The 27,172-nt window shown below is 45.8% G+C and overlaps 1 protein-coding gene across 1 annotated transcript; it reads right to left on the bottom strand.

Moving 5' to 3' along the window:
* Window positions 1–26,651, bottom strand: LOC147466137 (uncharacterized). Its single transcript, XM_086524285.1, has 8 exons — window positions 26,085–26,651; window positions 25,143–25,508; window positions 24,784–25,049; window positions 24,543–24,684; window positions 8,916–9,290; window positions 8,712–8,843; window positions 2,721–2,849; window positions 1–2,627 (listed from the first exon to the last, which is right to left on the bottom strand). The coding sequence occupies exons 1-8, from the start codon at window positions 26,214–26,216 to the stop codon at window positions 195–197; spliced, it is 3,975 nt and encodes a 1,324-aa protein (XP_086380411.1). The 5' UTR covers window positions 26,217–26,651; the 3' UTR covers window positions 1–194.
* Window positions 26,652–27,172: the final 521 nt, after the last annotated feature.

Genomic DNA, 27,172 nt, shown 5'->3' with positions numbered 1-27,172 from the left:
TTCACCAATGAGTCTTATTAATGAATGATGACCTATGTTGCTTGAATATAAGAAAAATACTGAATAAAGGGATCCGCTTCACACTACTTGTACAGGCCGACTCAGTCATCAAGGACCCATGAAATGACTCCATTGGAGTATGCAGGTAGCTCCAACTACATCTGGCACAATACCAACTCTTACAATCCTATGCTTTAGAAAAATCCAAACCTACTAGAAGGTGTAGCTGCAAACAAACTGTACTCTTCCACAGGTAGACTTGATTTTGGTGCTCCGGCAGCTTCCTGTTGCACAGCCCTACCACACGACATATCCAGTGGCTTAAAGGCTTCTTTCATGTGCTCCTCAGATTTTGCAAGAATAGTAAGCTCTTGCTCGTCTGTAGAAAGGCTTCCAAAGTGAAACAATGAGAATCCCAATGGGTCATTTGATGAATCATTTGTGGCTGGAGCTGCATCAGGAAAATCTGAGAAACCAGAAGATGGCTCCTCTGTCATACAATCGCGTAGTAGGCCATACTCTTCAAAAGCATTCCGTATTGGTAAAATTTCAGCCCCCTGTCTATCGTCATAGACAAGCTGCTGCTCGCTCCATTGAGGAAAGCTCTGGTTCATGGAATGTGCTGGAATGCAAGTAAACCCCATGACAGGTGGTGGCACAGGTTGAAAGGGAGGTGGCAATGGGAGCAACGCAGCTGTCATCCCTCCAGTTGATGGCCCAAAACCATCCACATACAAGTTCCCTGGGTGAGCAGGCAAAGGAAGAAGTCCTGCACTCAAAACTGGTTGTGCGACACATTGGCCCGGCATCCAAGGGAACCCAAAAGACTGAGGCACATGCATTGGCATCAAAGAGGATGGTAGCAGAGGAAGCTGCACTGTCGAATCTGTGCAGCACATATGAGACGTGCCATCAAGTACTGCAACATCCGGGTGTACACCCAAGTGCATATGCTCATAACCAGAAGTACAGTCGTGGGAGTAGGCCAGAAAGTTACCAGCACTCGAATAGGGATAGTATTCTGGGCCTGTAAGCCTTTCTATTCCACTGACTGCTCGAGGGTTCTCATGCTTGGGTGCAAGACGGTGATCCTTCTTAAGGCTCTCATTGCCTACACCATGTTGCATGGATGCCCTGATACAGGCCTGATGCTCAGCAGAGACTGAGGGCAAGAGCTCAGCATTCGATGCCTCAATGGAACTACAGCTGGACCCCAACTTGGAACTCTCTGTTCTCATGCTGCAGCTGGTGCCCCCACCATCACTGGTATCAGTGACACAAGATATAGCAGAAGAAGGGCTTGCATCGTCATCCAAAGCCTCCCCTGTCGAGACAGCCACAACTCTACCCAGTGGCTTTACGTTGCTCAAGGCTTCCACAGCGACAGCAGGTGAATCTGAAAGAAAAACCAACGACTCAGGCTGGCATGCATCAGCAGACGAGGATATTATGGTATGCTGCTGCTCTCCTGCAAAGTAAGCTGAGGAGCTGCTAGGAGAAATACAATCACAAGCAGCGTGCTGGTCAGAACTGACAAAAGGCTCTGCAGGTTCTGCACCCACTGATTTGCCTTCCTTGCAATCTGGTTCTATTGCCTTCTCACTTTCTGAGGAGGAATTGGACGAAATAACCTCAGAATCAGCTAAAGCATCCTGATCTGGTAACCCTCTCTTTCCACGGCCAGCAGCCGGAATGGATTTCATGATTTTCCAGTTACATTGTGATGACCCTGAGACAAAACTGCCCATTTGAGTAACCTTTTGAGATCCTCCTACAACTGAATTTTTCCTTTGAGAACTTTTCATTGAAAGGCACTCTTTTCCAGACCAGCTGGTATCATTCTGCCTGGTTTTGACATAATAAGTTCTCTTTGAAGAACTTTGAGATACAAGACCGTTTTGCCTTTGTTGATACCGTACACTGTTCCATCCTTCTGAAGAGTTGGACCCAGTATTTCTCTCAGGCTTGATAAATCCTCTATGGACCTTCTGCCTGCTCAGGAAGACCTGCTCAGTCACCACTTCTGATGTCTCCCTCACAGAGGTGCAAGATAACTTCATGCGACCTTGTGAACTATCTGTTGAATCAAGTGAAGTAACAGAGCTTCGCCTTATAAACCGTCGTGAGATGACTTCCATGAACTGGCCTTTCCGAGGTCTTGACCGCCTTCTGCTTGCCTTAGATCTCTCCAAGAAAAAGCTACTGTTACTATCTACAGTGCTAAGATGGTCAAAGTTATCCACTGACATTGAGAGATCAAAATGATCCAAGGACTCGTGTCTGAAGTGGCTACAATCAGGTACCTCCATTGACTCGAGAGATGATGATTGCAATGCTTCTAATTCATCATTAAGCATGCCATCACCCACCATGCTTCTCGACTCTTTTGTTTCATCATCTGTGCGAACCTCCTCGTTTTCATCAAGAAGACTAGTGGCTCCACTGTCACAGTCGGTGGGAGTATTGCACGCAGGTTGCAGATCACACTTGAATTTCTCCTTCTCACGCTCCCTACCTTTCTGCTTTTCCTTCCTCCTCAGTTTCTTTTCCTTCTCTTTGAGTCGCTTCCTTTCTCGCCTTTGCTCCTCCTCTCGCCTTTCATGCTCTTCCTCTTCAAGGAGCTGCTTCTGTGAAGACATAAGAGATGGAGTTTTAGCATCCTCACATTCGAAATCATGTTCCCATTGTAAAGAATGAAAACGCCAGCTCAAAGCTCACACCTGTTTTTCCAGCGTACTGATTTCCTTGTACGCAACATGTATGCGCTCTTCTAATAAATTCAGAGCAAGACATACAAAGATTGTGTGAGCATTTTGTCTGGCAGTTCCTTCTCGGAAGGCCTTTTCAACCTGTCAATACCAACCTACTCAGAACCAGACTCGTGCTGAAGAATACATGATTAAATAATAATGAGACCTTGTAATTGCAGAATATAACACAAAATCGATGGATGTACCGTCACTAAACCTTAGCCCCTCAGGCCAGGCTCAATAGAGCAATATGCATGCCATACACTCGAGTGGAATCCAAATTTACCCAGCCGTAAAGCAAGAAAGACGCAAGATGCTTAAATCCTGTTGAACTCCCAAGACCAGCAATAAGTGCCCAACACATACTTAGCAACCAAGGTCAATCTTTAGGATTCCAATGAAATAGGAGCAAGCTTGCTGCTTCGAAGATTTTTGCTTATTTGAAAGCTAGAGCAACAAGCACAGCGTTTCAACACTTCTCAATTTTGACTTCTCCCACCCATCTTTGACACCGTAAGACCACCATTTTATACCATCTCAACTGAACCATTAAGAAGAAACCACTCCCTCCCAATCAGGTTTAAAGAACTTATCCTCGAGCTTCTAAAATTAATCTCAACTGAGCACAAAAATGCCACATACATGGAGAAGAAACCACTCCCTTCAACCCCTTGATCTCTCATTCGACTGAGTGAAAAGTGGAGATAGAAGACGGTAGAAACTCTGGTGCCCTCTAGCGGTAGACTTGCGCCCTCAAGCAGCTAGCCTAGCGCTTTTGGACTCAGCAATCAGCTCTTGTCTGCTACAGCCTAGGCGACCTGTTTCTTGTAGATACATTAACGGAAGCCAACAGGGGCCACCCAGATCTGGATCTGCAAGTATTCCGCCCTCCAATTGATGCCAAATTGTCACCATAAGAGCCTCAACAAACTGCAGATTCAGTTCAGTCCACCAGATCTCAGGCTTCAGCCAAGCAGACAAAGTTTTCAGCCTAGAAGTAAGTTGGGTTGATGATACTAGCTGGGAGGTACTGCGACTACCTCAAGACCCGTGCTTTACAACCAAAGAGGGTTGGTACCTCTTGCACAGACAGCATGTCTGGATACAAAAGCAGGTTCCTACTCACAGAGGATTGTTGATTCTTCTAGATCTCGTGAAATGGATATGACTACCAAGTTCTTTGTTCTACATATAGGATGAAAGGTTATGTTCGGAAGCATTACCTGAATTGGCTTGATGCGGATGGTCTTGAGTCCTTCACCCCTACCATCTTCTATCTACACGTACTTTTCCCAAATGGTGATGGTGAATTCCAAGGTTGTACTCAAAGACCTGGATGTGGATAGGCCTCTTGTCTTCTCTTTGCAGCAAGCTCATGGAGTGAACCCAGCTCCCTTGGCAGAGCCTAGAGCTCCTATTCAGATCTTTGTGGATGCTCTGGCAGAACAGGCAAAGATTGTTCATCTTCGTGATCCTCAATCACAGAACTTTTAACTTATGTTGGCTTCTAGCATTGTGAGCATGTTTCTAGCTCAACCCGCAGTCCTAGTGGAGGTTCGATGGCCTCTTTCATACTTTTTTTCCCATAACCTATAGCTATTGATGACATGCCGGCACGGTTTGGTGTGGGGTTCTAGTCTGTTGGAAAAATGTTTCTAGAGCCTGGTGGACACTAATGGCAGTTGTGTGCACTTGTTTGCCATTGGTGAACAAGGACTGTCTATCCTGGGCATGCAGTCCTCTATAGAGAGGTGTGCTTAATGCAGTGGTGGACTAGACTTGCAAACTTCTTCTTCACTTTTGGAGGCCCCAAACCCTTGGTCTTGTTATGCACCCAAGATTTGAGAGGAGGTGTTCAAAGTTTTGGACGTCATCTCTTGGATTTCCCGTCTAGATGTAGTCTTTATAAGTATACTCTCCATCAAGCCGTTATATAAATAAGCTTTGCACATGCATATTTATAGCTTGTCACTTAGTTACCGAAACTTCTGATGCGGCGTTTCTTAATCTAGCGCTAAGGTTTAGAAACTTTTGAAACTTGTTTCATACAAAATGTTTCAAAACTTCATGGCTACCATGTTTGTGATTGTGTCTGGCCTTGTGAGGCTTTTCTAGAGTCTAGCCATCATGGGGGATTTTTCCCCGATTTTGTTCGATGTGCCAATTGTGACATTTTTGTTGGGCACCCTATTTTTATGCTTTTTGACACTTTACATTCCCAAGGGTTATTTGTATGTAACAGGCTTTTGTTGTCTGGCATACAACTTAGTGTAGATTGGGATTGAGTGTGCATGTCACAAACTGCTGACGTGTCAAGCCACTGAAGAACGGAGCCAACATGTAGATCCCAGCCGACGAGGGGCCTAAACCCTAAGGAGCAACAGCAGAAGAAGTTTTACCAACTTATAAAGACGTGCCATGTGGCCTATTTCTAAAGAGGAGTTCTTGCCAACTTATGGGACCACGTCCAATAGTGACCTAAAGACATTAAAATCACGCAGAACCAACGCGCGCACACAGGATTTGCGTAAACTACTGATGACGTGGCACATGTACAAACGCTCGCAAAACGCGTTGACATGTTGACGTGGCAGACTATACAAACCCCCGCAAAACGTGCTGACGTGCTGGCATGGCACTTGCACGAATTCCATAATTTGCACTGGCAGCTTTTTACACCAGCTTTTGGGGCCATATGCTTTTGAGTTTGAAAGCTTTTTATGTAACTGTTTTTGAGAGGCCAAGGGTCTTTAAATATGTGCCATGGGCTCATTCTCTGGCACGATTATGGGTGAAGGTGCAGAGCACGAGTACCAACATTGTACTTAGTTCGAGCAATATAAAGAAATATCAAAAGGGACGCCAAGTCTGTTCTTTTCCATTGGCACATGGTGCCCGTGCCAGTTACAGTGCATTTCAAGAGATTGAAAATCTCTTGTAGCCTCCATGCACTAGTCGTGCCAGCTACGTCCCACGATTGACAATTATGTACGTGATTCTCACTCTATCAGCAATAAGATAAGAGTGAGGCTTGACAAGCCACCGGATGTTTGGCACCGTTGCCGAGGACAAAGTGACCTAAACTAGGGAAAACCTTAGTACTTGGATATCACTATCCATCACTTCCTCTAGGTTTATCTGAAGAAAAACATCATCTTTTAGAAACCGCATAGTTGAGGGGTGTCATCTTCAACTGTGAAGAGGTGACTTGGCAGTAGTTTGATGGAATTGCCAGTGCCAAGTGCCAAAATCCAACCTATACCAAGTATATATGCAAAAACATATCGGCTTTGATACAAACATGCCCACAAATATCATGTTGTAAGGTGCAGCGGAAGTGAATGTTGAACTTTTGCTCAAGATGAGTGCTCCGAACTGTGCTCAAGGGTTCCTTTTACTTACGGAAGGGAGAGCCTTCCGTTTCTTTAGTCAGAGAGTGCATTGTGCAAGAAATAAAGCAAGTACTTGCTCTGGCAACAGAGCAAGGGGGCCCTTGAGGGTGGTTGGGACCCGACATGCCGTGTCGTTTCATTCTCTCTCTTTGCGTCTCTTTTTTTTTTTTTTTTTTTTGGAAAAAGTCAGGGCTGTATATTACTGAGTACAATATAATCCCCAACGGATGCCAAAATAGCCTATCACGTGGGGTGTACAAGCTGAATGTAAGGAGGAGAGCCACTATAGTGACTTCTCGACTAGAACAATCTCATGGTGGTCGGTGTGAGGAGTGGAGGAGAAACCACTGAGGAGGGGCATAATGCCAAGTAATCTGACCACCTGTCGGTGTGAAGAAGAGTGGGGATCGAGCCCAACGCCGAAGGAAGGCAAATTGACGAGCCTCGGCTGCTCGAGATGTACCTGAGGAAGAATCCCACTGCCAAATCAGTGTGTGAATGATGTCCAGCCAAATGGCAGTGAGGATATCCTGAAGGAGCTGTGGAGCCGCACTGAGAATGTAAAGACAACGAGCTCTCCAAACATTCCATAGTGTAATACTAGTGATGACTGAAAAAACTTCGTCACGCGTCTGAGAATCCCCCTGCCAAGCGATCTGTGGTAGCATAGCCAAAGTCCCTCGCCGATAACCAATCGAGGTAAGCATGAAGGCTGGATCTGTGGGCTGAGCCCTCGTAGAAAAGATGCGGGCCGGGCATCGGCATCAACCATGAGACAGATCCCCAAGTGAGAAATCCATGCTGAACACCTGTTCTACTGAGTAGAAAGTGAACTGCAAGCCACACTACATGGGAAGTTGAGCATGACCAAAGACAGTGGGCAGGTGACTCAAGTAGTCGCAAAGGACAGCGAGTACATAACGGATCATGACCCATAGTAGCTAGCCAAGTCCCAACTGGAAGTCCCGCATGTGCAATCATCCACATGAAAAAGGAAATACGACGAGCCGCATGTAAATCCCAGATGGCGGACCAAAACTGCTGCAGATAGGCATGGGAGAGGCCTGAATGTAACCAAAAACGCATACGAGTGGGCTGCTCTGGTTGCTGTCTCATCAATGCTAACCTTCCAATCCTGACAGTGTACTCAAAGAATGATACAGGTGCCCTGGTGCGTCTCTCTCTATCATCCAGTTTAGTTCAGCTCGTTCAAGTGAAGTAAAGTAATCTTGTGTTTGTGCTAAGTACTAGATCCGAGCTAAATCCTTTAACACTTCCGTTGCACTTGACAACAACACAATGCAGTTTGGAACGTAGTATGGTAGGTCCTTGCATACAATACGTGCAACACAATGCAATCCGGAACCTAGTATAGTATGCTCTCCAAAAGAAAGTATATTTCCCATGTTAAGTAACATCGACATAAATAGAAGTTAGAACCCAAACTAAACATCTAGACATGTTTTCCCTTAGCACACACCATAGTTATTGGGGAACAATGTGCATATTCTAAGATGAAATCCATAGCATGTGTGCCACACTGTAATCATACAGGGATGTCATGTAGGGAATACGTGCTTTCATTTCATTTCATCATGATTTTGGCCCTTTTGGATCCCTCTTGCAAGGTTAAAGTCGTTATGGGCTATCATATTTGTGGTCTAATCGTAAGTCATCACGAGGGGTATCTTATGAATGATGATGACATGAGCAAAAGCTCAAACATACGACAATACATACAAGATTTGCTCTCTTGAGCGTGTCTCACAATTATGCTTCCATGTTGTGCTATCCTAACCCCCAATTGTACCTAACAAGGCAAGTGTTAAGGAAATCAGATGTTCAGAATCTGGATTCTGAATATGTGCTATTATGCATGATGGTCTCTCACTGAAATGTCTCTTGGGCATTATATCTTTCACTACTGGAAAATGGGGCTGGAGGTACACTTCTGGTTTTTTTGGGTGAGGGCCACCCCATCTGTGTCTAGTTTACATGGGACGAGATAGCAAGCTCCCATCCAGCCCATGCTAATGGCTATTTGATAAGACAGCAATTTTCTACATACATTGTTTTGAAAATAAAGGGGAGAAAGTAAAGCAATTCTTTTCGGCCAAGATCATTCTGTTGAGGTAATTGTCCACGTTTTGAGGGGACTTTGTGAGGGCCATCATCACCCCTCGCAATGTCCCTCCGGCTATAAAAGTTTAATGCACCCCACCCTCCGTCGAACTCAACACCACTTCAGATATCATAGAATCCTGCTTTCAAAATGATTTTCATCACACATAAATCACATCGTCTTAAAATCGTCCGCTAATAACCATGCTTCCTCCAATGGATCTCAATGCAAAACACATCCCATTTGTGCAAGTTTTATCTAACTTGTTTACCGAGCTCGATGATAGAGTAATCATCACTAGGTCACAAAATGTTCAAGTGCCTCAAAATAGCTTTGGGCCATAAATGACTAGCATTAAGGTTTCCTGAAAAGGGCCCCTAAGAACGAAGAGGCCTGCCTACCAAGGGGAATAATAAAGGGGTTCAAAAATGACAGAATGTGCACTACCTGCTCTTTGAAAATTATTGTAGCTGCATCCAGAAGAAACTCCCGTGCAAGTTCGGGACTTTTCGCGTGCTTTTGAACACGAAAGCCTTCATTCTCAGGTTCACTTCCACTCTTGTCCATTCCATCATCGTCCTATTGACGAAAATAGTTTAGCACTTAATTCCATTACACTTGCTTCAAACATCTCATACAATAACGACTTACCTCCTCCTCTTCAGCTTCCTCTGCATGTTCAAAGAACCGCTTAATGCTATCTCCTTTTGTTATCATCACATATCCATCACCGACAAGGAGTCTTCGATGCACGCATTGTTTGCCTTTCAAGCCGTGAGCCTTGACTGATACTTCAGTACACCGTCCATCATGCTTCCAAGCTCTGAGAGTTATGAAAAATAGTGAAATCTGTGATAAATCAAGACCATCGACCCTTGCACCCTCTGAAAGCCCAACATCTTCAAACCCCAAAATGTCAGAGTTTCCTTCTGCTGAACCTAGAGCCCATTCAAAATGCTGATACATGCTCCCAAAATCTCCTCCAACACATTCCTTCCAATTAACATGTACAGAAGTATTTGAAACCTGTAAGCGAAAATAACCCAGATCAACCAGGTTAGCTGATTCTGACTAAAAAGTCCACCATCACATGTAAAACGGCAAAAATCAGGATGGAAAGAAAAGCAACGAAGAAATGCATGCATCTTAAGATACAGTAACAGCTGCCAGATCAGGATGAAATTGAAAAGAAATGGTGGGGGCCAAAACATTGTCATACCATCTCTCTATTTCAAGAGCTATTCATATTTGATTCTTAAACAACCTTTACTTTTATTTTAAATCTCTTGGTATACGACACTTTATTGTCAAGGTCTAACCTCCATCTAAACGTGTCTACAGCATAAAATATTTAAATCAATTATTGCAAGAGCTAATCTCATTTTACTTTCAAGCCACCTATTACCTATCCTTCACAGACCAATAGAAAACATGCCACATATAAAACCCTGTAAAGTTGAATAGCAATAAGTACAGCCTACATCTTGTGATTATAGAAACTCCTAAATAAAAATAGCCTAAATGCAGAAACTGCAAAAGCCAACCCGAAAAATGACATACTCTCTCCCAATTACCATGAATACTCTCACCAAAATGTCTTTCAAAAGAAACCAAAGACTAGTATCAAAACACCTATCTCTTTCCCTATTAAGAAGAGAAGGTTCCTAACAAGCTTCCCAAGCATTGCAATCTCTGGTTTCATGTTGTCACGTGCACATCTAACCCTATGTGCATGTGGACAAACTATTCCTACTTCTAGGGTTCAGGTAGCCTAGGAAGTGTTCTGGCACCCTTGTGAGCTTGTACGCGGGCCGTGCATGTCCAGGCACTTAAAGAGTAGCTGCATACCCTCTGATTGCACAACCCATAGCACCCAGCATGAGCATTTTGCACCGCAGGAATTAATTGCATAGGAACTACCTCTTATGTCACTTATTAAATAAGTCACTTAAAAACAAACCCAAATCGTGGAGGTTATATCTGCACTACTCGACCCAGATTGTGGGGGGCCATATAAGTGGCCATAGGGCGGTGGGAGAAGGCAAAAGACAGAGATAGAGCACGGTACCAAGCACACCAGCAGTACCCTCAAGCTCTCCAATGTTTTCTCAAGCAGCAGGATTGGCATTTTTGCATCTAAAGCATCAGCGTTTTCCCCAAGGAGACCAGCGTTTCAGACCAGCCCTTAGCCTCGCCGCACCGTTTTGCCCGGTAGCAGATCCTCTCCAATTCTCCCTACCACAAAGATCAGCCAGCGATCTGTTTTCAGCCCACAATTCAGCCAGCGTTCTCAGATTTCAGCAGCGTTTTTGCATAGCCTCATCGTCACCGTCGTCGCCGGCACAGTTGCAGAATTCAGCCCTAGGTCAGCACTCAGTTTTCAGCCAGCTTCAGCCCTAGCGTTTTTCATTTCATCCCTCAATCTTCGTCGTCGTCGTCGCCGTCAAGTACCACAGCATCTAGAAGCATTGTACCAGACCTTGTGCAATGTAAAGCAACAACCTCTCTAGCAATAGAGAGGAGGGCCCTTGGAGAGGGGTTTGGGACCCCATCTGGTGTCGTCTCTCTCTCTCTCTCTCTCTCTCTCTCTCTCTCTCTCTCTCACATCGACCTATCTAGAATCCCATAATATATATCTTTGTTTTGTACTGTTGATTAGGTTATTTTGTTACTCTGACTTTGTATCAGATCCACCACCTTGTAACTTTCTGGTCTCATAGGTCACTATGGCCTTTTGAAGACGTTAATATAACATTTCAATTTCAATTTCTCTCTCTCTCTCTCTCTCTCTCTCTCTCTCTCTCTCTCTCTCTCTCTCTCTCTCTCTCTCTCTCTCTAGCACTCATGCACTTTGCACTCACATTTTTCACTCTCTTGTTTGGTCATTGCACTCTCTCTCTCTAAGCGAGGAAGGCTCCCTCTTCCTCTAGAGTAAAAGGAACCTTGAGCACTCACCGTACACTCATCCTGAGGTTACACCATCATTCACTTCCGCTGCACATTACACATGTACCCGTGACACATACGTACATAGATAGGCGCTAAAGCTATGCTGGAAAACACTTGGAACCGCAAAAACATGAGAACCACTCAATACAAATGAGATCCATCAATTGCACAAGCCACTAAAATAATACCAAATATTAGATCAATAAAAGCTGATTTATTTGAGAAGAATTCCAACTCTATATAGAATAGGAAAAATAAACCCCCAAGACGAGTGTAGCCAAGGGTTCAGAAACACCAGGTATGACACGGCTATCATACATATGAAACCGCATTATAAACTTCTAAAAGCGAAAGAAACAAGTTTCGTTTGTTTATTTATAAGCAACACATGAATATATTATTATAGAGGGACAAAAAGTAAGAGAAAGAAATGATATGAGACTTCAAAAGGCCAAGAAACAAGTTTCGTTTGTTTATTTATAAGCAACACATAAATATATTATTATAGAAAGACAAAAAGGAAGAGAGAGAAATGAAATGTTATATTAACGTCTTCAAAAGGCCAAAATGGCCACGAGACCAAAATGTTACATCCAAGTGTGACTCTAGCAACACAATTTCAGGGGGAACAAAGAGAGAGAGAGAGAGAGAGAGAGAGAGAGAGAGAGAGAGAGAGAGAGAGAGAGAGAAATGAAATGAAATGTTATATTAACGTCTTCAAAAGGCCATAATGACCTATGAGACCTGAAAGTTACAAAGTGGTGGATCTGATACAAAGTCAGAGTAACAAAATAACCTAACAACAGTACAAAACAAAGATATATACTATGGGGTCCCAAGTTGGTTGATGTGAGTCAAGCAAAAACTAAGCAGAAAAATGGGTGGCTTGTTGGGATAGTTGAATCACAAGAGATCTAGCATCGGTCGTTGGCGAATCTCATCAATTTCCTCCATGGTTAGTAGTCTGACCGAGCGTCGTGCATGCCTGGCCAGCGTGCTCCGAATTTTCTGTCGTAGCCTCCGCCGATGCTGTGTAGTTCTTCGCAGTCGCGAGCGCCTGGATTTCCCTAGTTCAATCGCTCGGTCAATCAGTGTGCCTCTGGTGTGAGACGAGGGGGAGCTCTGCTGTGGGGGTGGCTCTTGCGGCTATCCCGTGTCTGCTCTGAAGAAGTCTCTGATCCGTCTTTGAGACTGGCTAGCCTCGCCATTCATCAGGCTATCTTTGTGTCTGCGCAGCTCGAGCAAGAACAAACCCAGACATCTCTGATCTTCGTATCCCATGACACTTGAGAGTGATCCAAAACCCTCTCTGAACAAGCAATGGAAGCGGCCTCATATCTCGTAGTAGACGGGGCAGCGGCATGTATAGTGTAGCTCTGTCTCAGGTTCCATGTTACACAAGGGGCATGTCCTGTCCTCTGCTGGTACTCCGCTATATCTCCCAGTCTCAATCCGCAACTGGTGAGAAGATGTGCGTAACTGGCCAATAGCACATTGTATCCCATGAGACAAGTGGGTATCCATGTATCTGGGTCTCGCCACAAAACCATCTTCCGTAAGCTGGAGGAGGTGGTCTCTGTAGAAAGCCATCTTCGTGCCCAATTCCTGTGCTGGTTGTATCCATGTCCTTCTGGTGTCTAGTTGGGTCAGGTCTTGGCGGATGAGCTTGGTGATCTCTAACTGTGTAAGAGTGAGAGATGGTGCATCCAATGAGTAATGGAATGGTGGCAACTTGTCTATGCTGAACCCATGTGCCTGAAACCATGATGTCATCTCCCCATACCAGCATGTTGTATCTCCTTGTATGGCTAACTGTCGAGAGGATTCAAGTGCTATGCGAGCATATCTGTCTCTAGGAAGTGCCCATGTGCAGTTTATGAAGGAGACTGATCTGGTGAGCACCTCCACCACAAGTGGGGGGGCCGCTAGCTCTCCTCAGATAATGGCCCGTGGTACTGATGCCTTGGCTCTAATGAGCCTCGAGATCATAGAGACGAGAGGTTTCTCCATGTTCCCCCATCCGTCTGAGCGACCCGGCCTCCCATGGTGATCCAGTGAAGGTCCCCATATCTCGGTTCCATAGAGCAATGTTGAAGCCACCAAGGTGTCAAAGAGCTAGAGCTTCGTCCGGGGCTCCTGAAACTGAACCTGCGAACACATCCTCTCCAATCTCCCCAAAGCTGCGTGGGCTCTAGTAGGTCAGGTCTCTGCTGCTTTTTTGAGTGAGAATGCAGGTCCGCTAAAAACCACTCCAAGGTAAGTGTAAGCGTCTATGTACTCCACAGTCTCCTCGTCGTATGTGAATGTAGGTGTTGACCTCCTGATCCACTGTGGGGTGGTATTAAACACCATAACCTTGGTTTTACCCAGGTTGACACACAAACCACTTTCGTGGGCAAACGTATGCAAAGCATCCAATTGACGTTGCATTCCCTCTGGGGGTTTCGGAGATCAACACTATGTCATCAGCATATAACAGAAGTGGAATCCATGTCCCTGCCAACTAAGCACCTTTATCCCCATCGCTGTCAATGTAGTCAGAAACCTCATCCACATACATACCGAAAAGAGCAGGGGAGAGCGGGCAGCCCTGCTTCACCCCAATAGTGGAGTGAACCGGTGTAGAAAGTCCCTCCGGGGTGCGTACACGCCCTACTACTGATCTGTACAATGCCATGATCCCCCAAATGAGTTCTGTGGGTACTCCCATTTCCAGTAGTCTGCGCATCAGTCTAGCTCTCGGTACCGTGTCGAAAGCTTTGCGGAAGTCCACAAAGCTACAATAGATCCGTCTCCCATGAGATCTGCCTTCTTCGATGATGGCCCTGAGTGTTAGGATATGGTCAAGAGTAGAGAAGCCTCTCCTGAATCCTACCTGCCCAGTTGCACGTATTCCTTCCCTCTCTGCCCATCTACTCAGCTGTTGCTCCAGAATGGATGCATACAACGGTGCCAGTGTGTGCCCAATCATAATAGTGCGATAATTCCCAGGCTCCATGGGGTCTCCTGATTTGAAGATAGGTACGATCGTAGATAGGCTCCAAGTGTCTGGTAGGCCCTCACACATGGCCCGGTCAAACATAACTGCTAGAAGCTCTGCTAGTAGGTCTTTGGCATGCATGAAATGCTCAGCGACTAGGCCATCATGATCATATGCTCTCCCAGTCTTCATCTTGTCGATAGATTTCTTCACCATCTCAGCAGTGAAAAAGACACACGCGTGTGGGCATGGATCGGGGGGGTGGGGAGGGGCGGCTGTCCAGGTACTGTGTACAAAGATGATGCGTACTGCCCCCAGGTCTCTGTGGAGGAAATAGCAGGGGGGGGGGAGGACTGCTCATGAAAGAACCGCCACGCCTCACACGAGTCCTGACTCAAGAATAGCTGATATAGATCCTGCTCAAGTCGAGCCAAAAAAGCCCTCTTCTTCCGCCGCACCAGGCGTCGGAAGTCAATCTGTGACTGTCTGTGAGTGACGTCCCCCAACAGCACCTCTCTCTGCAATCTGGCTCTAGTCTGGCGGCACTTCTCATCGTTCCAGCTGTTCTGAGGCATGCTCCCTGATCGGCGGCTCTACTCAGGCAGGGTGTGTGGGTATGCTTCTACTGCTGCCTCATGTAATGTCTGTGTCAGTATAGTAGTTAGCTCCTCCAGAGGTCGCTCCGAGTCCTCAGTACATAGGCGTCGGTAGATTCCGTCCATGTATACAGAATCCGTCTCCCGTGTGAATGTGTAGCGAGTAGGGGCTGCTACTCGTGGCCTGTGTGCTGCACTGTACTGGAAGGAGATGGTCATCGACACCAGAGCATGATCCACTGCCACCCCGACCAGTCTGGGCTCAACTGTGAGGTCCTGGATACTAGAGATGAGATTCGGTTGTGCCATGACATAGTCCACTGTGCTGGCTCCATGTCTGTGTGGGAAGCATGTAAAACCTCCCGCAGCAGGAAATCTCTGTAGGCCGTTCAAGATGGCCAATCCATGTGCAGTGCCCATGTCTATCAAGTGTCTCCCATACTCAGTATATTCCAAATCGTGTGATATACCTTCATAAGTTCAGAATAGTCTAAACTCACGAATTATAAGAGGGAATAAAGCACTCATAAAACTATAAAAGCAAGGGACACAAGAAAAGAAAAACAAAAACAAACAAGCAAACAAATTAAATCACTTTGTTTGCTACGAAACAAAACTAGATAAAACAAAACATTATTAACTTAAAAATGTTTTTAGAAAAGGCATGTGTAAAATAAGTTGACGCAACTTACTTGGCTTAAAACAAGTACTCAACTTTAAGCAAAAAAAAAGGATAAGACATCTTAAAAACTTAATCCTAGAAATCAAACTTTAGCATCTCCTCTGAAGTATCATAAAACACTGCCTGGTGATGGGCAGTCCTAGCATTGAAGTTCCCTACGATGATAATGTCACCGTCCCTAGAGAACTCCCATATGTCATCATCCAAAATAGAGAAAGGGGACTGTCCTCTGGGTGATGCATAAACTGATGTACTCGGGGTGATGCATAAACTGATGTACTCGGGGGAAAGTAGCAAATAGCTAGATAGAGGTATCTGACTATCTCTGCTTTCAATCTCACCCACATGTACCTAGCCTGCTCGTCCCTGCGGGCTATATGTATCAGTGGCTGCAGATCCTCTCTAAATAACACTGCCACTCCCCTCGAGCCCCGCCCTCTGTAGGGGCCTGGTGTGTCTCAGAGTAAAAGATGATGTCTCTTCCAGTAAAGCTATCCTCAAAGGCACCCGCATCAAGACGCATAGGTCCATTGCAGTTCCAGGCAGCTACTTTGAGTGTGGTCCCATAGGTCTCGCACCGTCATGTGGAGCGTAGCTCTAGTATTACCACTTTTCCGTCTCGGTAAAAAGCGATCTTGCCTTTTTCCCTTGCCGCTCTAATCTCCAGCATTACTTCCTGCATATGAGCGATCTGCGAGAGGGTAAGATCATCCCCGAGAAAGATGCCAGTCTCTTTAAGAGTTGGTCTTTTCTTCAAGAATGACTTCTTTGCTTCCATGGAGGGAAAACGGAGGATGAGTGCTCTTTCTTTTGAGGTTTCTCCACTGCCTCCATTTTTCTTTATGTTGCCCACTCTCCATGCCCTTGTGTGTGTCGGCTCATGAATCCCCATCAAGGCTGTGAGTTCTTTTACTTCTTCGTCCACATTGCCTTTGTCTTTAAGACCGCAAATTCTTATATGTAAAGCGCGCACCCTTCTCCTCTGCTCCTCCTCTAGTGTCTGGTTAATGATGTTGTTGGGTGTGGACGTGGGCGTTATCTCCTTGTCTTTTCCTTTCTTGGCCACCTTGATCCATTTCTCGGCTTCGTCCGCCTTCTGTTGGGTTTTGGTAAGAACATCCACCCAAGAAGTCGTCATTTCTTTGTGTTGTTCTTCTCCCTCTTTGATGGCCCGTACTTGTTCCTTGATCGTGTTGATTTCTTCGATTACTGAGGATTGCAGTTCGCCCTCTTCCAGTGTGTTTCTTGATCGGGCTTCGGCAAGTTCTTTCTTGAGTGACGCGATCTCTTCCTCTTGGGTCGTCACTCGGTCTTCCAACGTGCTTATCTTGCTCTCTTGGATCAGCACACGTCCTTCGAGCATGTTTATTGTGCCCCAAAGATTGTGGTTCATCTTGGTAATGGTCTTTGTCATTTCATCTTTGCATTTTTGAATGGCATCCTCTAGGGGGTCGGCTTTATCGTTCGTCTTCCTCATGCTTGATCGCCGTCCGCAAGGGTGTTAGATGTACGTGTGCACCCACCCTCGCAGCGGGCGCGGTAGTTGGGCATGTGGGGGAGTCGTCCGCAAGGGAGTTGCTAGATTCCCGTGTGCACCCACGCTAGCGGCGGTCTCGGAGAGTGGTGGAGCGCGAGGCTGTACGGCCCGGGGGAGATAGCGGTAGTTACAGATTGTAGAGAGAGAGGGGGGGGGGGGGGGGGGAAGTATGGTAGATAGAGTGGAGGGAAGGGGGGCGGGGCGGGGGGGAAATAAAATAAAAAAATTAACTCCCTACGCGTAGAGAATGGACATCCTACGCATGAAAGGAAAAGAGGGGGGGGTGGGGGGGGGGGGGGGAGAGAGCGCGTGCACAGCAAGGCGCCACGGGTGTGCAGCGCGCGAGCAGGGCAGGGTAGCGAGCGCGCGGACAAGGCTGACGCGAGGGTGCAGCGCAGGCAGCGAGGGAGCGAGGGGCAGCGAGGGTAGGGCAGCGGGCGCGGGCGCGGGCGGGTGCAAGGCAGGGCGGGCACAGAGAGAGAGAGAGAGAGAGAGAGAGAGAGAGAGAGAGAGAGAGAGAGATTGAGATTTTATGCACCCTCAGGGCTTGGTTACACAGAGAGCGAGAGTCTACGGGCTGCCCTTGTGTGGCTTCCTCTTCCCGTTGGCCCTCTCCACTTCGAACGGGGAAAATTCGTAGCTATACCACCTCTCTCTCACAGCATCGACAGAGACTGCAGCAAAGAATTTGAGCCATCACACACTTTAGAAGATGCACAAAAGCTTATGGTTGTCCTTAAGAACTTTTGCTTGCATAGTGGGCTGATTGTGAATGAATCCAAAGCCATGCATTGTGTACAACAATGAGACACTTGAAGTTGTTGAGAGCTTTAAGTACCTTGGCCTTGAGGTTCCGTCCAATCACAAGTGGCATGAATGTGCTATGCGTCGTTTGGAAGCGCGAAAGAGAGCATATTATGCATTTGAGAACATGTGTAATGCGGGAAACATCAAGTGTTGGGTTCTCAAGAAGTATCTTTTTGATGCATTGGTGACACCGGTTCTTCTTTATGGAGTTGAAGTGTGGGCGGGAGCATCTCAAAGTCTACTTGGAAAGAGTTTGAGAATGTCCAAAAGCGTTTTCTTACAAACTTTCTCCAAGTTAAGACACAAACACCATATACGCTCCTACTTTTTGAGTCGGGATCTCTTCCAATTGAGGTTATGGGCATGGAAAGGGTTGTGGAGTACATGATAAAGATGCGTCAAAACCCCTCACATCGACTTCCTACAATCGCATGGGAAGCAAGCAAAAAAGTTCAAAAGACGAATAAAAGCAAGAGCTTGAGCACGGGATGGATGCAAGACATAAAGAAGTGGTTTGGGAGATGGGATGCATTACACTTGCTACATGATGCTTCAATTGACTCCCAAGTGTATTACGGCTTGGGAGAAATCCGGTGGGTCACGCTTCATACATTACACCACCCATATTGCCCCCAACTACAAAACCATGTCCTTCGTTGAAAGAGGAAACCGTACTCACACTTATATACTTGAGCCTATCCCCTTGTCGGCGATACGCACTATCGCAGCCATTTGGCTTAGCTCCCATTTCCTTCGATGCGAGACAGGGCGTTGGGGCAATGGAGAAGAGTCAAATCGACTGTGCACATTATGCTCACTGCAAGTTCGAGAGTCTGAGTACCACACGCTACTAGAGTGCTCAGCTTTTGGTCACATCAAACTTGCTTCTCTCACATTTTCAGCCATGGCTTAGACCTACACACTTTCCTCTCCCAACCACAATGTGGTCTCTCCATTGCGACTCTCATCACCACAATTTTGGAGCATCGAGAGTCACTCATCTGCCATACACATACTACATCACATGTAGTAGAGGACGATAATAAAATCTCTCTCTCTCTCTCTCTCTCTCTCTCTCTCTCTCTCTCTCTCTCTCTCTCTCTCTCTCTCTCTCTCTCTCTCTCTCTCTCTCTCTCTCTCTCTCTCTCTCTCTCTCTCTCTCTCTACTTCAAGAGCATGTAAGCTTGAGCCGCACAAATTGTTCGTTGACCGCTGCCACCTGTATTAAGGCCCGTAAGTCTCTCTTTGCGATCGAAGCTTGATTTAACCCGAAGCAAAGGACCTGCTTGCTTCAAGCAAGGGGCTTGTGTAACCCCCCCCCCCCCCCCCCCCCCCCCCCCCCCCCCCCCCCCCGGCTCCTCATGCTCATGTATGGGAGAGGGAGGTCACTTCAGTCGAACACCCATGAAATCGGCCAAGAAGATGCAAAGGACGATAGGATGACAAGGGATGAGGTGGAGGAGGCCATCAAGCAAGCCCTTTTGGCACATAAGAAAGAGACAAAAAGTACCCTCGACATTGTCAATAGAGCCCTAGCAGTGTAATGTGTAATGGTAGTGATTTAAGGTGATAACTCAAGATGAGTGCTCGACGTGTACTCAAGGTTTCTTTTAGTTCATGAGAGAAATGGGCAAAGACGAGAGAGAGAAGATACTGAGTGAAGGACTTAACACTGGATGGGTCCCAAACCAAGACCCCCCTCTCTCTTGCTACAGAGGTATTTGCTTTAGATTGCACAAATGCTGACACAATGGTCCTAGATGCTGAGAGGTTGATGGGATCTTGCTATTGATGCTTAGGTTTGAGAGGCTAAGGGCTGGAAATGCAAAATGATAGGGAAACTGCGCACGATCTACAACTTGAAGAGGCTATGGGTTGATCTGCTATGGCCGATGACGAGTGTGTTAATGACGATGTCGGAAATGGGGTGAAATCTGAAAACGCTGATGTGACTAGCTAGATCTGAGATGGTACAGTGAGGTGAAGGCTGAAAACTGCTAACGCTAGGGCTGATCTGGTACTGCCGGACTGATTGGGTATTGGAGGCTGATGCTGGGCAAAAACGCCATGGGTGCTCGATGTGTTGGTGAAAAACGCCAGGGATGCTATTGGGAAGGAAACGCTTGGCCATGGTAGTGTTGTTCAAGGGGTACTAACTTCACTTGGTGCAATGGATGACCCCTAGGGTCACTTTTATAGGTATTTCATGCAGGTCGAGCAGGGCTCTAATAAACCCCACAACTTGCTACAATAAAGCTAATACATCACTCTTTAATGAGTTAATAACCTCTTGATAAGAGGTGCTTCATATGCAAATACTACCTAGACTTGGATATTGATGCTGGACTATACGAACACTTCCCACTGCCTACACTCAGTAGACACTGGTTGTGCTCATGCAATCGGACGGTATGCAACTAATCTAAAGTGCTTGGACATGCATGTCCTGCATACAGGCTCACAAGGGTGCCAGTACACTTCCTAGCCTATCCTAAATCCTAGAAGTAGAAATAAGCTTGTCCACATGCACCATAGATATGCACGTGACATCCCATCCCCCCCTTTTCAAGGTGAGGTACTGGTACCGAGTTGTATGGCTTCTTGGCAGTCCGCCAACTCCTCCAAGGAATCTGTGAAGAACTCTTCGTCGACCCACTCTGTTGTGTGTATTCCACGAAACTTGAACTTCAAAAGGACTCTGTTGTGTGGGTACCGAGCTGTATGGCTTTGTGGTAGTTCGCCATCTCCTCGGGGAAATCTGTGAAGAACTCGTCATCGACCCAATCTGTTGTGTGGCTTCTTTGAGCCGGTCGAAAGCGATGCAGAAAAAACTGCTCCGGCTCCCGATACTTCCTGAATGGGTATTGTGCACCTCAACTCGAGAGCCAAGATCTGTCCTTCGTCATCGAACACATCTGCAATTGGGTTAGCTTTACTAGGAACATAATCAATCAAACCACCATATTGCCCAACGGACTGGGACCATCTAGCTTGGCGGTCGCTCTAAAATGCGCGAGGCATGGGCTGGAGCCACTTGAGGCTTGATGATCATTACTAACTACTAAATCTCTACCATACAAGAAATGCTTCTCGTGCTTGAGAGAATAAATGATAGAGAGAGTTTCTTATCATGCAATGATTGATTTTTTTCTAAACTATGTGATTGTGTATTGAGAGATGCTATTGGACTCTGCGTTAAATCCCCCTTTTAAAACATGAATGACAGATTAGTGACACATACGGGGTGCTCTTATGACCGCCAATGACCACAAAACATGGACCCTCCTGAAAAAATAATGAGTATTCTCTTTCAACTAACTTGTAGATCAACCTCATGAAACCGCTTGAGCCAAAAATCATATCACATCCAGAGAGAGGAGAAAGGACAAGCTTGTGACGGAAATATGCATGTTGAACAGGAAATGTTACATTAGGAAAATATGTACATGACAGTTGCAAAAGATTATGGCTCTCTAGGCGGAGTGTACCTATCTCAAAAGCAAACTGGAGACATCAAATGAATATATCGACAAACTAAAGGAAGAGTTGGAAGACATGAGCTCCCGGACCAAGCTTGAAGAAGGAGAGATTCGGTCATCCATAGCATAAGCGTTTCATATCATTAAGGCGCAAGTGCTCACCATCCAAGCGGAGGAGCAAGAGGCACAGGAGACCTCTTCATGGGTAGAAGTGCTCACCTGCACCAAGAAGCAAGTGGAGGAAGTGGACCAATGGATCCAAATGGCCAAAAAAGATAAACATAAAACCCCCAATCCCACCTCTATCATCAACATGACAATTGAGGAAGGGCAGAGGAGGGCACAGGTTCTCGATGTACGAGTCACGTGTGTTAAGGACACCAACAACGTGGAAGAGGAAGTGAAAAGCCTCTATGCACATATGGCAATCATGGAGCTAAAACATACCGGAGTATGGAGAGTGGGCAAGAAAGGAGGAGGTGATGGGGGAACCTCCAAGGAACGTACTCTGATCATTCGTTTCGCTACCATTCGTCCCCTATGAGTTAGAGCGGAGGAGGGCAAAGCTCTCTACATTGCTATATGTTACTTCCCTCCTTATGCTTCACCTAAGGGCGGGTCACCATACATGATACTAGATGAGGATATTTGGGAGTTCTCTCGAGGGATAGAGATGTTATCCTACTCAGGGATTTCAATGCTAGAATAGCATGTCACCAGGCATCCTCTTTAAATACTTCTAAGGAGATGTTAGAGAGAGCTAGACTCCACACAAATGGGGCTCTCTAGGACCTCAAAGGATGCTAAGGATTTTACAGAGTATGGGAGATACTTCATTGAGATGGGCACAAGACATCGATTGGCCATTTTGAATGGCCTTGATAGATACTCCTCTTCAAGCAACTTCACTTGCTTCCCTCCTAGACATCGTGCTAGCACTAAGGATTATGTTTCAACTCCCACATCACTTGTACCATGCATTCCAAACTTATCAATCTCGCCCATACCAATTGGAGTGGTTGTAGACCATGTTTATATATCTTATGCAATAGATTTACTTACACTATTGGTCGCTTTCATCATGCGACGCATTGCCATCCAAGACACCACTTCTGCGCGTGCGCTCGCACACAAAGATGGGAGTGTAAATAGCAGAGCTGCGTAGTCTTCTAGCAGGGGAGAACCCCATAGACCCTTGTCAAAGCTCGCCCAAATATTGACAGAGACGATACACACAGCAGCAGCCACAGTTTTCCCTACTCTCACATTACTGGGAGACCCTGGTCTTGGAGTATGCCCGACAATAGTTGGTATGATGATGAGGCAGCTACACAGAGAGAGAGGGCTTTGGGAGACATCACACATGAGCAATCACGTTTAATCTTCCGACGCCTTACACAGCCAAAGAAGAGAGCTTTCTTAGCTCAGCTTGAGAGAAATAGTTATCAAATGCTCTTGAGCTAGGACTCTAGGGAGGCTTGAAGACTCTTTCGAGAGAAGCCACCCTTTCGAGAGAAGCCACCCTCCCCAGTCATTACTTCAACAAAGACATGGACACCATATGCATCCTCTCTATACACAATAGCACAGCAATTACCATTGCCAAACCCGCTAGAGCCATGTGTTCCCGCCTTTACTTTCTTGGCAACAGAGATCGTGAGGAGAGCCATTGACGAGCCATTTACCGATTGCACACAAGGAGGGCACAGGATCACGATGGTATAGTGACAGTGCATTTCATACATGCTAGATATCATACCAATGGTTTGTTGGCCTTTATGTTCAATAGGGCAATATGTAAGGAGTTTCCTCAGACTTGGAGTGCATCTATGACTGTACCACTACTCAAGTCTAGAGATCCGACGAGACAAGCTAACTATCGTACTAACATGATCGGCCACTCATTGGCCAAGCTATATGCATCTATACTTGAGCATGAGTTGAGCAGATGGACAAAGAGGGTGTATGAGCTTCAAGGCAAGCTAGATTCAGGAGAGGATTCTCTACAATTATCATATGTTCACGCTTAGAGCGATCATTGAGGAGGGCAGAGCAAATTGGAGGAGGATTTATCATAGCTTTGTCGATTTCCGCAAAGCCTTTGACACGGCCCCGAAAGCCAGATTGATACACAGACTAATGTTTGAAGTGTCCAAAGTGATTGCCCATGGATTGGAAAGTAAAACAATATGAGCTTCACAAAAGGGATTTAAAATAGGGGGGGGGGGGGGGGGGGGGGGGGGGGGGGGGGGGGGGGGGGGGGGGGGGAACATGTCTCATGAGTGTGAAACCTTCCAAAACACAAAACACATCTCTATGCAATACTCCCCAAGATAAGGATAAATCGACAATCGAAGTAAACAGCCTTTAAAGGAAACTAACGACTTACGTGAAACCTCATGTGAAGGTAGAGGCAGCCTTAAAATGTCATCCCAAACAATAACAAAGATTTGTGTCCAGGAATTTGCATCTCCTACTTCGATAAGAGGCTACCAGCAAGACAGCTGGTCGTATAAACCATTCTACTAGGATAAGTTCTGAAAAAAATGACCCAGACATCGTCTCTCTTGCCTGCAAGTCCCTCCGTAGCAAGTTATCAACTAATCAAGCCCTTTGTGATAAGGAAAGTGTAAGCCAGCTTGAACCAGTTGGAAATTGTCTTTCTATTGATGAGCGTCAACTTGGAACCAAAAATGACACAGACAACATTTCTCTGCGCGATCAGCAATTAGTTCCTGGATGACCACTCATTCGATGATTCTCGCTATTCGAGCCATGTCTGTCTTACATTTCACCCTATCAAAATTACTCCTCCCTACCCACTACCTATAATTGATGATAACTTGGCCAACGAGCACATACCTTCAAGATAATTACAAGTGCCTGTATGGCATTGTTGTCTTGAAAGAACAGGTTGAGCAAGCTAGTGTCAACTTGTATGCTCACAATCAGCTATTACACAAATCCGTAATACACACAAAGGGCAAATTTGTTTTAGCTTCCCTTGGTATGCCTATCTCATATTGCCTTCCTTCTTTGTGAAAATGCATTGCACATCCATTCTCGCTGGAGGGGTGTGTGTGTGTGTGTGCGCACGCGCGCGTGCGTGCACACGCCATCTTTTGAGCAAGCCATTGTGAGATTTCACCATTTTTCTTTTTTCTTCGCGAGCCGGGGCACTTTGGGGGGGGGGGGGGGGGGGGGGGGGGTTGTTTTGCTTATGATAAGTGAATGTAACAGCCAATTACCTCGTATCGAAAAGCTGTATCTGCATTACAAAACCATCTCGTACATTTAGGTTCCTTGCGAGAACGCTTTAACTCTTTTAGCTCTTTAAGCTCTTTCAAAACATTTCTTCGACAGTCCCTACAGAACCGCTTGCTCTCAAATCTGTCAAAGAAACCAAAAATCTAATTACATTAGATACCTTTGATAATCTACCAAGTGATCACACTTTAAGGACAGCTTGGCAGGCTCCTCCAAGCTCACCTGAACATAAGTCGTGCGATAAAATCTTCTTCTTTCATTCTTAGCAATGATCTCCTTGTCTCCTCGCCTAAGGCAGACCAGAAGTCTACAAGAGCGTCGCAAGATAGTCTTGCAGTGTGCAGAGCGCAAGTCTCTTTGAGGCTGTGCCCTCTGCCAGAACCAAAACTACCAACGCCTTGGGTTATCCAACCTCTCCCTCCACCCCCACAAGCGTCGGGATAGAGAAGTTCGCGCTCCCGCTCTCTCGCACGGGCACAATCACAAACCTGCAGAGCCAAATTCAATAACAATGAGGTCGTTTGAGCTACAAAGTAAACTCCATCTGCTGTAATCAAATAGATAACAAACACCCTACTTACGTTTTGAATCACCTCCAGAGCTTGTCCATCCAAAAAGCAGTCTAGAAGTGTCAGTGTGCTGTCACGGACCGCAGTTAAACCACCCCATGGATGTACTGAAGGGTCCCTTACATCATCTTGTGAGTGAAAACTAGGTGAGCATCCTCTTCTGTCACAGTGTGCTTTATTGCACCCACCAGCAAGCTTTCCAGTGCAAAAAGAGCCTCCCTGGTGGCTCTTGCTGTAGGTAACAAGTTGAGAAAAAGCTTCTAATAGTAGACCGTTGCACCTTGAGCAATACAAGTTCTTGCGAACCTGCTCAAATAGACTGTGTTTATCGATCCGTAATAAGTCACGCCTAGCAGCAGTGCTCAATTCGTTCCAAAACTGATATTTCAACAAAAAAAGTTAGCCCTTGAAAATGGAGCATGCCAATTTAAATCATGCATTGATTGCTTTCACCAATTCTCTAAACCAATCATACACGTAGCACTTAAACAGAACGTACTGGAAAGCCCTTCAAAATGGAGCATGCCAAGTTAAATGATGCATTAATTGCTTTCACCTTTTCTCTGAACCAATCGTAAAAGTAGCACTTAAGCACATATTTATGGTCCCTAAAACCATATTTTGAGAGACATTAGAAGAACATTTCCAAGCAATGAAAATGATCAATTCTTATTCATGTTCTCACGCACATACTTATGGTTATTAAACCTATGCAAATTGAAAATATTTAGAAAGACAGCAAAATAATTGGTGATTGTTCTCAATTGACATCCACCCAGAAAGTGAGAATCATATCACAACACGAAAACATGAATACATCACTATTCCCTTATCCACTGGCTTCGAGATCAGAGATGATCCCTGGCATTTCGCTATGTAGGCTGATCAACTCCGTTCCTTCTATGCTAACCTTAAGAAAACACGCAAAACCACCAAAGCTCATCAGAAACATACCCGGCGAAGTTGCGAATGATCAGCGCCATCTTTGTAGAGGCTTGGAATAAATCCTCCTTGACAATCAGCTATTGATCCAGATGACTGGTTGGGCAGTTGAGGGCTTCTATGTACAAGGCCAGGCATCGTCATGTGATGGCAGAAAACCTTCACCCATTACCTTCTGTATAATCCATCATCATAGAAGCAGCCCCGGGAGGGGTGCTGTGGTCATCACTCTCATTTGCCTTCCCTTGATCGCGTATTTGAGCAATCGGATCTGTAGAAGGCCCTTTTTGCCAACAAGATCTGCTGCTCGATCACCCCAACACAGCAATCCGAGCGATGATCGACGATGGTGAAACAGAGAGCCCAATACGAGCACTTTGTGAGCGATTAGGCGGCAATGGTGGGCGGAAAGGACTCGGAACGTGTAGAATGCAACGGAGGGCAGGGTCTCTATTAACTTCGGAGGGCAATGCGTGGCTGTGTGAGCGTGCGTGAGCGTCAGGAGGGATAGAAAGAGAGAGAGGAGAGATAGAACAGAGGTCAGGTTTAAAGCAATGGTGTCGACATGAGATCTGCCACCACATTAGACCACATAGAGAGGCTTTTGCGGTCGAATTGGGCAATGGGCAAGAGAGAGGCAAATCACACCAACACTATGGTTCATCCTACAAGGATAGTGAAGAGGAAGAAGATGGTCACCTTTGAGAAACGCTCGCTAGAGACCATTATATTCCTAGGACACTGTGAACAAAATGGCCATTGGCATTCTTTGAGTTTTGATCGTATTCGAGCAATAGTCAAGAGCCATGTTCATGTAGCAGCAATGAGCTCGTTATGCAAGACCTGAATAGATTTTACACAGATGGCCACATTTTTGCAACATTCAAAATGTGGTTTCAATTGCAATTTGTACTAGAGGCAACTTAGCATGAGAGCACTTTTGCATGAAGTTAAAATATTTGAATATGCTAATATTGTGCAACTTGTACTTCCTCTAAATTGGTGGGAGAAGGCCACTTGAAAATGGCCTCAACCTTGGCTTGATCCATCTAAAGACCTTGCTCAAAATATGATGTCTAAGATAATGTACTTTTGGTACA

This window comes from Adiantum capillus-veneris, chromosome 1 (assembly GCF_014529385.1).
Source record: "Adiantum capillus-veneris isolate H3 chromosome 1, ASM1452938v2, whole genome shotgun sequence".
NCBI classification, from domain to species: domain Eukaryota; kingdom Viridiplantae; phylum Streptophyta; class Polypodiopsida; order Polypodiales; family Pteridaceae; genus Adiantum; species Adiantum capillus-veneris.
This window is presented reverse-complemented; position numbering and strand designations above follow the sequence as displayed.